At 32.0% G+C, this 14,301-nt stretch overlaps 1 protein-coding gene across 1 annotated transcript in view; it reads left to right on the top strand.

Moving 5' to 3' along the window:
• Nucleotides 1-14,301, top strand: part of LOC141538798 (ABC-type organic anion transporter ABCA8-like) — a 104,682-nt gene that overhangs the window by 86,175 nt on the left and 4,206 nt on the right. The window contains 10 exon segments of the mRNA XM_074260614.1: nt 160-251; nt 2,658-2,778; nt 3,317-3,434; nt 4,131-4,222; nt 7,927-8,099; nt 9,451-9,526; nt 9,604-9,698; nt 10,199-10,318; nt 10,534-10,674; nt 14,015-14,094. Of these exon segments, the coding sequence (XP_074116715.1) occupies nt 160-251; nt 2,658-2,778; nt 3,317-3,434; nt 4,131-4,222; nt 7,927-8,099; nt 9,451-9,526; nt 9,604-9,698; nt 10,199-10,318; nt 10,534-10,674; nt 14,015-14,094 (1,108 nt within the window).

Genomic DNA, 14,301 nt, shown 5'->3' with positions numbered 1-14,301 from the left:
AATCTATATCCAAAGCTGTAAGAGTTGTGCAGCTGTATTTATTAGAAGATTTTCTTATAAGGGAAGATCTTAGTAAGAAAAGAGCAATAATTGTGTTATGGTGAATATAGAAATAATTTTTACTATATTGTCTCTGTGTTTGTCTTTCTTTCTCCTTAGCCTTACCTTCATTGTATCATTTTCCTTTTTGTTCTGCGATGTCTGGAAATGAAATATGGAAAGCAATGTGTGAGAAAGGACCCTCTGTTCAGGTTAGAAAAATAAAAAATAGAATTCAGTACATTTAATTTATAAATTTATTGGAATGGATTTAAATGTAATGGGAAAAAAAACTTATTCAATTTACCAAGCATTGTGCTAAGCCTTGGGATACAATTTACAAATGAGAAATAATCCCTACTTTCAAGGAGTTACTTTCTAATTAACTACAGGTGAGTTCATGTTCAAGGGCCGCAAAAAAAAAAAAAATCTATTTTATTTTAGAGCATAATGGAAGATTAGATATCAAAATCCAGGAATTCTTTGTCAGACAACAATGACCACAGTAGATAGCAGCAAGGCAGAATACTGTTTACTGAGCCAACATCTTAATAGAAGGATTGTAGTTGGTGACTCCCTATTAACTGTTTAAGAATAAAGCTAGGTAGCACAGTGGACAGAAAGCTAGACCTGGAGTCAGAAAGACCTAACTTCAAATCCAGCCTCAAATACTCATGACTTGTGGGATCCTGGGAAAAATCTCTTCATTCTGTTTGCCTTAGTTTCTTTATCTGTAAAATGAGCTGAAGAAAGAAAGTACAAACCACTCCACTATCTTTGCCAAGAAACGCTAGCTGGGGTCACAAAGAGCCAGCCACAACTGAACCAAATGAATAATTACAATAATCATAAATTGGCCAGTGAGGTTTCTTGGAAAAATTTTAATAAATATACTTAGTAATAAAATGAAAACATATTAAGTAGTATCCCTACTCTCAATGAGGATGCATTGTCTTTAGAAAAATGAATCTCACATATTTGAAGTCATTTGGAAATATTCAAGTGCTCTCCTTTATATCAGTATCATCTTCTTTTTCATCTATATTCACAACCCTAACATCATTAATTTTTTCCTGTCACACACACATACTTCTTATCAATTGCCTACTCTTGCTAATTCTACTCTCACAGCATCTTTTACATTCCTCCTGTTTTCTCTACTCATAAAATGGCAAATTCTAATTCAGATTCTACCTGTACTATTGAAATAGTCTGCCAATTGGTCGACCTACTTTTAATCAATCCATTCTGCAATTCATCCTCAATTAAAGCTGCCAAACAGATATTTCTAAAAACACAAATCTGTCTGTATGACTCACCTATCCAAAAATCTTTAATCAGTCCCCTTTTCCTCTAAGTTGATATAAAATCCATAGCTTTGCATTTAAACCATCCACAGTCTGGCTCCCACATGTCTTTTCCTTCTTATTTCATCTGACTCTCTTTATTACAAATTCCATTCTATTCAAACCAGCTAATTCTCTTCTTCTCATTCAAGATACACCATTTCTGGCCTTTGGGCTTTTGAACATGGGGCTCCTTATATCTAGTTCTCCTTAATAAACCACCAGATCTACTTAATAGAATCCTTATTTTCCTTTAAAACAATCAGTCATTTAGTAAGCACTTATGTTAGGTACTATGTCAAGCAAAGCAGATAGAAAGAAAATAGAAGGATTGTGAAAGACAGTCCTTGTTCTCAAGAAACTCAGTCTAGTTATGTTTATTTATTTAGATGTGTCCATGCTTTATCTCTCCAGAAATAGGTAACCTCTTTGAAGGGAATATCCATTCCATTTCTTTCTTTCTTGTACCTAAGATTTAGCATAATTCCTGGCATAAAGCAGACATTTAATAAATGCTTGTTGAATTGAATGACTGAGGTAAGGATAGCCTTTTAAAAATGTCTAGAATTTTAATATACATGGAGGAGGAAAATCAGCATGTGGGAGGATACAATACTAGCAAAGGTAAAGAGAGATAAGAATGGATATGCAGAAAATAGTAAAAGACCAGTATGATTGGAATAGAAGCCTGTGTTAGTGGAGTAGTAGAGAAGGAAGTTGGATTCAGGGAATTGAGTCCAATTATGGAGCCTTTTGTGAGACATTCAGCTAGATTTAGTTTAAACATAAATGTAGTTGTTTATTTCTTAAGCAAGTTTGGTAAGATTAGAATGACAATGGTTTGAAGGATGGTAGAATTAAATGGGGAATAAAGTAAAGGAGACCAGTTACAAGTCTGCAAAGACTTGTATGTTTATATATAAGTATACATGAGGTCATGATGGCAGAGAAGCTGAAATAATAGAAAAATGTGAGGAAATATTTGAGAAAAAGAAATGGCAATACTTGATGATAGACTGAACGTAAGGTATATGAATGGGAAAAGTTAAAGCTGACTCTAAAGGAAAGAAATGCAATAAGAGAAAGGGAATAAGATTTTCCAAGCACTTTATAAATCTACCTTATCTCTGCAGAACAAGCTTGGGGATAAGTATTACAAAAGGTAAAATAGTCCAACTTCTTTGGAAACAAAAATAAAAATTAATAGAGTACCAATATTTGGCATCAACTATATATAGAAATCATTATTTATGGCTTTTTTGTCCTTTGTAGAATTTTCCCAACAAATAGTGATGGTGGTACCAATCCTGAAGAACTAGAAAATGAAGATGAAGATGTTCAGGCAGAAAGAGCTAGAGTTGCAAGAGTTCTGACTTCTTCCAATCTGGATGAGGTGAAACTTTGTGTGGATGTTTACTGAAATGCTTAGAAGATTGAATCAGAGTAAACAATCTTTAATTTATTCTCAAACTATGAAGCTAAAAAAAAAAGAATAAAGTGTTTTGTTTTTTCTATTTAAAAATTTTACTTTAAACACAGAAATAATGTTAAAAATCCAAAAAGCCTTAGTGAGCCAAAGATCTTGAACAAGCTACATTGTAAACAATGTTGAACAGGTATTAGGTCTGTGGTTTTGGCCTCTTTTTAAAATTAGCTGTGATAAGGTATCCTTTAACCTAATTCTTCATTTTACATAGAGAAAAGCAGACTCATAGAATACATTTTTATTGTACATTCATGTATGGAATTATGAATTTTCCATCTATGAACACAAGCTGGAACAGTTCCCTCAATTATCTCTGTTAAGTGTTGCCTTTAACGTGACCTAATTTGTTCAATGGCTTAGGACAAAGATAAAGTTGAGAGTCAGAAAAAACACAGCATCCAACTAAAAAACTATTAGGAAAATAAAGTTATAATTTCTTTTCCAGAAACCTATTATTATTGCCAGCTGTCTGCGGAAAGAATATGAAGGCAAGAAGAAAAGTTGTTTTTCCAAGGGAAAGAAGAAAGTAGCTACAAGAAATATCTCTTTCTGCGTTAAAAAAGGTCTTAATTCACAAAGATTTTATGTGGGGTCTCTCTTCTTTTTTCTGTGGATTCAGTTATAATTGTTCTAAATCTTATGCATAATTTTCTTTTGGAAGGAGGATTCAGACAGTTAAAAGGATCTGGAGAAAATTACTAGTCTGCCATCTTGTTGATCCCACTTAGCCACAAGCACATAAACTTTCTATAGCAGTACCTAATATAGGACTCTAAGCAGCATGGAAATTCTTATGACATAGGTATTTTATTCAAGAAGAACTGAGTAGGTTTGTGCTATTAAAAAAAAGGGGGCTATTGGATAAATGATTCTTAGAGTAGGAAAAATCCATTTATCAATTAAGAAACCAGGATTTTCATCTAAACTTCTAGTCACTTAGTAACAATATCTCAAGTGCCAATATATTATCATGCTCAATCTGGCAAACCATCCTGCCAGCCTACTTCTTTATTGGTTCAGTAGTCAAAAATTTTCTCAGTTAAAATCCCCAAAGCTTACTTAATCCTGGTAATTGATATGGACACTTCCCATACTCAGTAACATATCTGCTTTCTAACTTTTTATCAAGTATCAAGCCACAAAACAAGTTTATTTTGTATTTTTATTCACAAGAGTAAAGGTGTAACTTTTACATTAGAATATAGGATAAAGGAATACAGGAAATACCTTCACTGATTATCTTTCATTTTTTCTTCCAGGTGAGATACTGGGACTGCTAGGACACAATGGAGCTGGCAAAAGTACATGTATTAGAATGATAACTGGAGACACAAGACCAACAGCTGGGAAGGTAAGAGAAAAAAAAGGAAATATTTTGATTGAAGACACCAGAAATAAAATAAGTGGCAATAGCAATCTTTAGGCTCTTTACTAGTTCAAGTTTGGTTTAAAATGAGTGGTTGTGACACTTTTTCACAAACTTTTTTAGTGGAAGAAGAGAAAGAATCACTGAAAGGAAATGTGAATTGCCCATAGTAACACACTGAATAACATTTTAAAGTGTTTATTATATGTGTAACACTGTCTAAGGGGGTATAGTACTAAATGGTAACACGAGGAGATCATAAAATAGTTGCAGAAATGTTTTATAAAATGAGATGGAAAAGGAAATGGCAAACCACTCCATTACCTTTGTCAAGAAAACCTCAAGTGGGATCATAAAGAGTAAGATGATTGAAAAACAACTGGTATAATAGTAACTATTACCTTAAAAAGCATAATGCAACAGAAAGAACAATGGATTTAGAGTCAGAGAACTTTAGCTCAAATGTGTAACCTTGAGCAAGATATAACCTTTCTAGAAACTACAGTAGATAAATATATGTATGAATTAATTAATGAAAAAAGTGTTAAGTAAACTCTTGCTATATGCAAGATAGTATGTTCAGCATGAAAAATATAAAAGTCAGATAGTCTTTGCCCTTTAAAAAACTTCTTATTAAGTAATACATATAGAGTATTGGTGGCCTTCTGGCTAAGTGTATTTAATTGTTAGGACTGAGAAATAGATGAGACTAGTCCATACTAGAGAAGAGTTAGGATGAGGGAAAAGGACATGAGTCCTTTACTGTGGGGACTGAATATGGATCACAATATAATATTTTTACCTTTTTTATTGTTGTTTGCTTGATTTTTGTTTCCTTTCTCATTTTTTTCCTTTTTGATCTTATTTTTCTTGTGCAGCATGATAATTGTGGAAATATGTATAGAAGTGCACATTTCACATATATTGAATTGTTTGCTGTCTACAGAAGGAGGGAAAATGAGGGAGAAAATATTTGGAACACAGGGTTTTGCAGGGGTGAATGTTGAGAATCATCTTTGCCTATATTTTGAAAATAAAAAGGTATTATTAAAAAAAAGAGGATATGAGTCCTTTTACCAATCAACTAAGGTCTAGGTAGAAGTTGAGATTCAAGATTCTAATTCAGGCAGAGACAATATAAGAGAAACAGGGTTCTGGGGGTAGAGAGGCTAGGAGATGGAAAGAGTAGTTATCAAAGGCAAGTCAGAGTAAGGGATTTCAGCAGTAGGAGTCAATAACTCAAAGAATGAAATGGAAGAATTTGTGTTAGTAGGAACTAGTAGCGTATTTGAGACAGAAGGAGAGAAATCCATTCATTCCCTCAGGGTGAGAGACGGAAAAAAGAATATAGAAGAAAAGTGTTATGGGAAGCATTTCTCTGTATATTTACCTTCTGCCATTGTTCATATCAGTCCTCATAAATTTGTTCTGTCATCATCTAGATATACTTTTTTGCATTTACCTTTGATTTATTATAATTAACATAATACTGAGATGTGTGGGGTCAGCTAGGTAGCTCAATGGATAGAAACTCAGACCTAGATTCAGGAAGGCAAATCTTCCTGAGTTCAAATATGGTGTTAGACATGAAGTAGATGTGTGACTCTGGGAAAGTCTCTTAACTCTATTTGCCTCAATAATAAATGAGCTGAAGAATAAAATGACTAAACTCTCTAAGAAATCCTAAATAAGATCACAAAGAGTCAGACACATCTGAACTGACTGAACAACATAAAATATGTCAGTCTTTGAATTTAATTCAACAAGAATTCATCATTCATTTGTTGTATCCTGGGAATAGAAAGACAAAAAAGGGTCATCCTTGACCTTAAGAAGCTTATGTTCTATACAAACAAAACTGCAAGTACACAGATGCAGATACAAGGCCCTGGGACTGTTAAAAGAAAAGCCTTACAACCAGGGGAATAAGGAAGGAAAAGCCTTATAGAAAGTGACAATGATATCAAGATGTACAAGCAATAGCTAGCAAGCCTAATTGACTGCAATATAAGACTATTGACTGGAATAAGGAAGAGCAGTGTGAAATCAGTTGGGGGAAAAAAAGGTCAGAGCCAGAATGTAAAGGGCCTTAAATGCCAAAAAAAAAAAAAAAAAAAAAAAAAAAAAAAAGAGGATGTTGTATTTTTATCTTAGAGAAAATAGGGAACTACTGAAGTTTCTTGAATACTCCAGTGGTATGGTCATACCCTTGCTTCAGGAATATAAAATTAAAAGCTGTGTATAGATTGGACTGGAAAAGAAAGAGATAGAAAAATCAAGTGGAATGCTATTGTGATAGGCTTCAAAATGAAATGTTTAGATATATGATTTTGAAAGACATCAGGGTTGCCTAGACATGGAGATTCAGGACATTTAGGGGTCAGAGGTCTATCAACCATCATACGTACATATTGAACACTACTATTTGCAGAGCACTGGGGCACATGTGAAATTTAGATAAAGTTGATCCCTACTTCGATGAATTTTAGAGTCTCCAAGGTAGATAAAAGTACAGAGACAATTATAATCCATAATATTATAGTGATAAATGTTCCTCTACCCCTCCCCAAAAAATGTGCCATGGAAGTTTTAAAAGTCAAGATCATTATAAATCAAAGGTAAAAATTGAGGCTACATGGAGAAGATATTAGATTTAGAAAGTTTTTAGGAAATCCTCAGATAAGGAAGAGAAAGAAACACCTGCCAAGCTCAAGAGGCAGAATAAGCAAGGATAATGAAGCATGAGAGCTAGTAAAGAAAAAGGATAAACCAATTTTCCTAGTGAATAGAATACAAGAAAAGGAGTAATGTAGGGGTTTAAGAAAGAAAGAAAGAGGAAGAAATTGATATCAAATCATGAACAGGCCTTGAAAATGAATTTAATCCTGAGCCAATCACAGATTTTTGAGGAGTTTCATGAGAAAATCTTTACCTAAGAAAGAAAAATTATTCTGACAATATGAAGGATAAATTGGACAGAAAAATGTTGCCAATCATCAAATAGTGAGACACTATGACATTAATTCAACCACTTGGAAATTGGGCCATAAAATTCAGATCAAAGTACTCAAGATAAATCTAAGGATCCCTCACCTTGACTTGAAGAAACCCTGAAAGAGAAAAAATTTCCTATGATTTTATTCTCTATATTTGCAGAAACCAATATTTATGTGCTTATTCAGTTAGCTATTCTTTATAGATAAATTATTTCAGATTAACTTTTTGCTATTAACATTTTGGTTATTTTTATTTTGATTGATTGATTGATTGCAAGACAGTTTGGATTAAATGACTTGCCCAAGGTCACACAGTTAGTATTAAATGTTTGAGGCCAGATTTGAACTCAGGTTTTCCTGACTTCAGGCCCAAGCTCTATCTACTATGCCATCTAGTTGTCACAATATTTAAAAATACATTATGAAATACTTCAATGATCTGTGATACCTCTGTGATAGGTATTTTTTCTATTGCTACAGATGTCAAGTTCACTACAATTTAGTAGACCATATGGGAGAATTATTATGGCAGAAAACTCAACTCTCTGTGGCCAAACTAGTAATGAGCCTCTCTGAACCTACTTATGAATGATCTTCAAGCATATCAATCATCTCCAAACTGATAATAGTATTTATTGAAATATATTTGTTTTAGAACTACATTCTGAATTTGAATGTAATTTTTTTGTGTAGGTAATTCTGAAACAAAGCACAACGAGTCAACAAAGAGATGAAATGGTTACTATCCTTGGTTACTGTGCTCAAGAAAATATAGTATGGAAAAACCTTACAGTGAAAGAACATCTGGAGGTCTATGCTGCCGTGAAAGGACTAAAGAAGGAAGATGCCATGGTCACTATTTCAAGGTATAATTAAAAGGGAAAATGCATCAATTCTCTGGAGGAGGAGAAAGGCCAGAGTTATAACAAAGCTGAGACAATAAAAGTACCTGCTTTGAATTTGCAAATCTAAGCAGCACAAAACTTACTTAATTTTTTAAAATGAAAATTACTATCCAATACAAGGGATATAATTTTATTTTTCTACTTTAGATTCTCATAGGTAAACATTACTTTAGGACAAAGGTGAGAACATGGTAGTGCTACTTTCCACACAAAACCAGACATGAAGATTTTTAATTACATTCCCAAGTTTTTCTAGATCATAAACAATTGATCTCAAATTGTTTTATTGAGTCTCGCTTCATTGATCATTATTACAAATCCTAATAAATAAGTTTTGAAATATGAAATTAATATAATCAAGACAAATTGAAATGAGTACTTTCAATGTTAATAAGAAGCAAATTACATCTATGAAATTCCTTTCTTATTCCTTAAATGAGTCCCTTCCTGATTGCCAGAGCTGAGACTTTCAGGATAATAATAAATAGCTCTTCTACATTGTATATACTCTTTTTTTCTAGGAACATTCTTCTAATGTCCGACATTGGCCAAATAGTCTAATTCCAAACATTTTTCCCTTTTAAGATTTAATTTTCAGTGAAGAGCATTTATTTTCTGTTCTACTCTCACATTAAAAAGAAAAAAAAATTAAACCTTATTACAAACTTACATAGTAAAACAAAACAAATACCCACATTAGCCATGTCCAAAAATGTATATTTTGTTCTTCATCTCATCTCCGAGAGTTCATTCACTCTCTGTCAGAAGATATGCAGTTCATTGGTCATTGAATTGATGAGGGGTTTCAAGCTGTTCAAAGTCATCTGTATTTACAATGATATTACTGTATAAATGTTTCTTTTGAGTCTCCTCACTGTACTCTACATTAGTTTGTATGTCTTCTTGGATTTCTCTGAATCTTTACCTTTCATCATTTTTATATTACTTCTTATAATAATATTTCACTACATTCATGTTCCATAATTTGTTCATCCTCTTGTTTTGAACACTGTTATACATATGGATACTTTTCCTCTTTTTTAAATCTCTTGGAGGAGTAAATCTAAGTGATAATTCTGAGTTATTAGGCATATGCATAGTGACTTGTTGAGCATCCAAGGATAGCTGAATTATTCATAACTTTACCAACAATGCAGTGGTAGCCTATTTTCTCCTACAATGCCTCCCATATTTGTAATTTTCATTTTTTCATTAACTTGAATTTTCATCATTTTTTCATTAATTTGATGTGAGGTAAAACCTCAGAGTTATTTTAAGGTGGCATTTCTCCAATCAATGTATTTTCCGTCAGATTAAAAGATGCTTTCAAACTTCAGAAGTACATGAAGGTTCCAGTCAAGGAATTGCCAACAGGCATAACTCGAAAGGTATGTAATATTTTTGGCATTCTTCTAAGTATTGCCATGGTGAGGACAGTCACTAATTATGTTTCTATGCATTTTAGTTATGTTTTGCTATGAGTATCCTGGAAAATCCAGCTGTCATGCTTTTGGATGAACCATCAACTGGAATGGATCCAGAAGGGCAGCAACAAATATGGTGAGGATAATTATAATGCCAAACAAATCCCATTTAGATTTTAATCATATAAAAACTAAGCATTAAAAAGTGTTTATTTTTTAATTCATTCAAATTGGTTGGCTTTATAGAAACATTTATCACTGAAGATTACCTTAATATTTATGATCATCCAAGGTGTTATCCAAAGCTCCATAAATTTATAAGGATTTTATTGGTTTTTTCCCAGTCTTAATCCAACCTCTTTCTCTCATTTTTTAAATTTCAACTTCTGACTTTTCATAAAAACTACCCTCATTCACAATTTTTTAACCCAATTCCTTCATGTGTCAATTTCCTTTTGGCTTCTTGCTATACTACTATTCATCTTCTCTTGGACATTCTCCCTTTTATTTTATCTAAATTGTCTAAACAAGTTTTTTTTTTTTTTTATCTGTGACCATTCTAATTTCTTTTGTCAAGTTTTATGGAGACATTAGTGTGCTTCTCTTAATTTATGCATTTTCTTGACTTCATTGCAGGCAAGCTATTCGAGAAATATTTAAAAAGAAGGAGAGTGGTGCTATCCTGACTACACATTACATGGCAGAAGCTGAAGCTGTATGTGACCGAGTGGCTATCATGGTATCAGGACAGCTAAGGTGAGTGACTGTCCATTACAATCTATGAACAAATTTTTTTTCTTTTTTGATTTGATTTTTCTTGTGCAGCATGATAATCGTGAAAATATGTATAGAAGAATTGCACATGTTTAACATGGATTACTTGTTAACTAGGGAAAGGGGATGGGTGGAAGAGGAGAAAAACTTGGAACATAGTTTTTGCAAGTGTGAATGTTGAAAATTATCTATTCTAGATGCATTGGTTCCATCCAACATTTGAAAAGCAAATTTGGTAAAGATTACATACTGGAAATAAAAGTGAAAGAACCTGGGCAAATGAGACATCTCCATGAAGAGATTCTGAAACTTTTTCCAACAGCAGCAAAGCAAGAAAGGTAAGGAAAGTTGTATTGATTTGTTTTTCCCTCCTCTGGTGGCAAAAGTAAGTTTAATCCTTTCATCAAATTTTTCTTGCTTTATTGTGTAAAAATTACACTTTACATTTTAGGCATAAGGATGGCAGAATTTTTATTTTATTTTTTCTTAATTTAAGTATTTTTTGCTTAGAGAGGGAAGTGTCCAAATTGGCATAATTGTTATTCTCTATCTTAAGAAAATATGGAATGACATTTATAAGAAATGTCACTGATCGAGGAAAATGCCATATATATGAAAAAAGTTTCAGTTAACAAGCTATTTCAACAATAGATCAATAGTCACTTTAAAACTACTTAATTTGTTTTTGATCATTTCCCTCATGTGTTCTCCAAGAGTAATCAGAGGGACTTCTCTGAGACCTTAATCTCTTCTGAATAGAAAAGACAATTTTCTTATAAATTTGGTTACCATTATTAATCCATACTCCTTAACACACTTCCCTAAAGGCAAAAGTTAGAAGATACTTTAGGCAGAAAAATACTTATTTCTTAAGATTTTCAGGTGAAGTTTTTCATATGATTCCACAAGTAAGGGGTAGTGCAGTTTGAGCCATGACAGACAATCATATAGGACCTTACCAGTTTAGTTCCTCTGAGAGAAAAGAAATTAAATGACTCTTCCCAGAAGTCAGTTCTGAGATTTCCTAGGAGGCTACTGTGGGAGATGACAACTCTCCCCTCCTAAATACAAACCCCCAAGTGAAATGCAACCTTCAAGAGCTTTTTACATGCAAAATATGAAGGAAAAGATAGCCAGAAGAAAGAATTCCTTAGGGAAAAACTAAAGAAAAACAGAAAATGATTTTTATTCTTAGGGTAATTAAAAATACAATGTAGTAATAGGGTATATACTACAATTTAGAATGTGAAAGTATCTTGTGAAGAAAGAAACAAAACATCATAGTTCCTGGGAAAAAGAATGTTATATGATGAATACTCAGTAATACTGATCATTGAGGCAGGTACTGTTTTTTTTTTTTTAATTTCAGAGAGAAATATTGTTAGAATAATATTGTCCATGGTAGGTGCTTAATACTTTAAACATTTATTGATATTTTTTGTTTTTTATATTAAAAACATTTATGCTATATCTTTTCACTCCCTGCCTTTCCAGAGAGTCATCTTGTATATTAAAGATGAAAAAATTCAGCAAAGTCAACGAACATATCAAAAAAGTTTGAATAATTAATTAATAAACACTGAGTATGTAATAGGCATTATGTTAAGCACTGGTTATATAATAAAAAGTAAAAATACTCCCTGCCAAATTAGGAACTTATATTCTAATGGGGTAGACAATTTCTATGTATAACACGGTGGAAGATATATATAGTACTTGGAAAATATCTATAGCAGCTCAAGGGACAACAGCCTTCTGGAGAAAACGAAAACATTAATACTAATAAGGATCATAGGTAGAGCAAATGAAAATACTAATGATAGAGATGATAAGTAAATAGATAGCATTTGTATAGTATTTTAGGGTGTGTAAAGGATATTACATATGTCAGTCATTAACATTTATTAAGTGCATACTATGGACCAGGTAATGTGTTAAATTCTAGGAATATCAACAAACGTAAAGGATAATCTCTGCTCTCAAGGATCTCAAAATCTACACATATATTCTTATTTGATTTTCACAACAACCCTGCAAAATAAGTGTCATAATTATTCCCGATTTTAAGATGATGAAACAAGGTTAAGGCGATTTTGTAGATAGTTAAGTTTCTAAAGTAGAAATTGAACTAAAGTATTCTAACTCCAACAATCAATCCACTGTACTTTGCACTGAATTTTAAAAGAAGTTAAAGATTCTTTAAAGTAGAAGTGGTAGAGCATATATACCATGGGGGCATTCAATGCAAAACCACAGAAATGAGAGATGGGCAGATAAACATGAAGTAGTAGTAGTAGTAGTAAACAATTCTAAACATTTATTTAAATATATTATTTGATTTTCACTACAACTACTGAGAAGTGGGTGCTATTATTCTCCACACTTTATACATGAGAAAAACAGCAAAGCTGAGGCAAAAAATCTAGAAATATAGGCTTAAATATTGCTTTGAGTATCAAATAACAGACTTTATAAGTGATCCTGCATCAATTCTGTTTTAAAATGTTATTCTCAGTATTTTTGGCCTCTTTTACCAAACAAATCTCTTTTCATAAATTTTTTGTATAACTTTTATCTCTTTTCCCATTGTTTCCTCTATAATTCTTATCTCTTTCTTTAATGCTTTCAGGAATTTTTGTTGGATTTGAATCTAATTAGCTCTTTTCTTCAAGGCTTTGCTTGTAGAAATTTTTATATTGTTATTTTCTTCTGAGTTCATGTCTTGTCCTTCCTGCCACCATAAAAACTTTTTATGGTCAAGTTATTTTTATTTAAATAGGGAGTATATGTTGAAACTATACTTTAGGAAAATCACCTTAGTATATGAATGTGGGAAAGGTTGGACTGAGGAGAGAATTCTCAATAGATGAGGAGAACATGGTTATGTGAATGGCAAGAAATTAATACATCTAAGAGATTTTGAAAAGAAATAAATATATGGTATTTGCAGTTATTTCTATAGAAGAAAGTGAAAGTAAGAAATCAAAATTATGTGAGGTGATAAAACTGCAGTGACTGAAATGATGATGGTATTTTAGACAGTAAGAGGAGGCTTAGAAAAGAAATAAGTTTAGGAAATATAGTAAATTATATTTTCAGTATGTTAAATTAATCACATCTACAGAATATACTTATTTAACTTTCTTATTTTCTAGCATTCAAAGTGTTTGGAAATTGAATATTCTGCTCAGATCCAAGTTACTTTTTGGGAAAAAAAATGCCTTAAATTCCTCTCTTTTTTGGACATTCATTTTTTTTATTTTGATGATTAAGCTAACAGTTTCAGAGCATGACATTTTTGTCTGCTTAAGATCCTTTGCTGTTTAAAATACATTATTTCATTCCCTTCTAAAGTTTCAGTGGATAAAGAATGACTTTGTATTTTTAAATTTTCCTTTTTTAAAAAATATTGAAAGTCTTTATCTTGGATACTTGCAGAATGTGTTACTTGTCAGTAAAATAGTTACATGTAGCCAGTCACCTTGAAGTTTAAAGTATAGTTGTTTTTTTTTTTTTTGTTTTTTTGTTATTTTTTGTCTTTGAACTACAGTTATTCCATCAACAAGACTAATTAGTTTTGCTTAAAATGTAATTATTTCTTATGGTTATTACTCTTTTATAACATTTGTCAAATCCTAAGTTGTAGCTGAAAGAGAAAAATTTTGCTCTTTTTTCCAGGTATTCTTCCTTGATGGTCTATAAATTGCCTGTAGAAGATGTTCATCCTCTTTCTCAGGCCTTTTCTAAACTAGAGGCAGGTAAGAGTGGCCATTTCATTTTGAAAATGAGTTTCTACAAAGCAGTGACAAACCCCATATATAATTAGTGCAACAATCATTTAAGAAAATTAAAACCACTCACTGCAGGACATAAAGAGGCAAAACTTAAAATTGAGTTAAACCGTTTCTCAAGGTATGTCTAGTTAAATAGCATATTAAAAGACAAAATTAGTTATTTTTAATGTT

The sequence above is a fragment of the Sminthopsis crassicaudata genome, chromosome 4 (assembly GCF_048593235.1).
Source record: "Sminthopsis crassicaudata isolate SCR6 chromosome 4, ASM4859323v1, whole genome shotgun sequence".
Classification (NCBI taxonomy): domain Eukaryota; kingdom Metazoa; phylum Chordata; class Mammalia; order Dasyuromorphia; family Dasyuridae; genus Sminthopsis; species Sminthopsis crassicaudata.
This window is presented reverse-complemented; position numbering and strand designations above follow the sequence as displayed.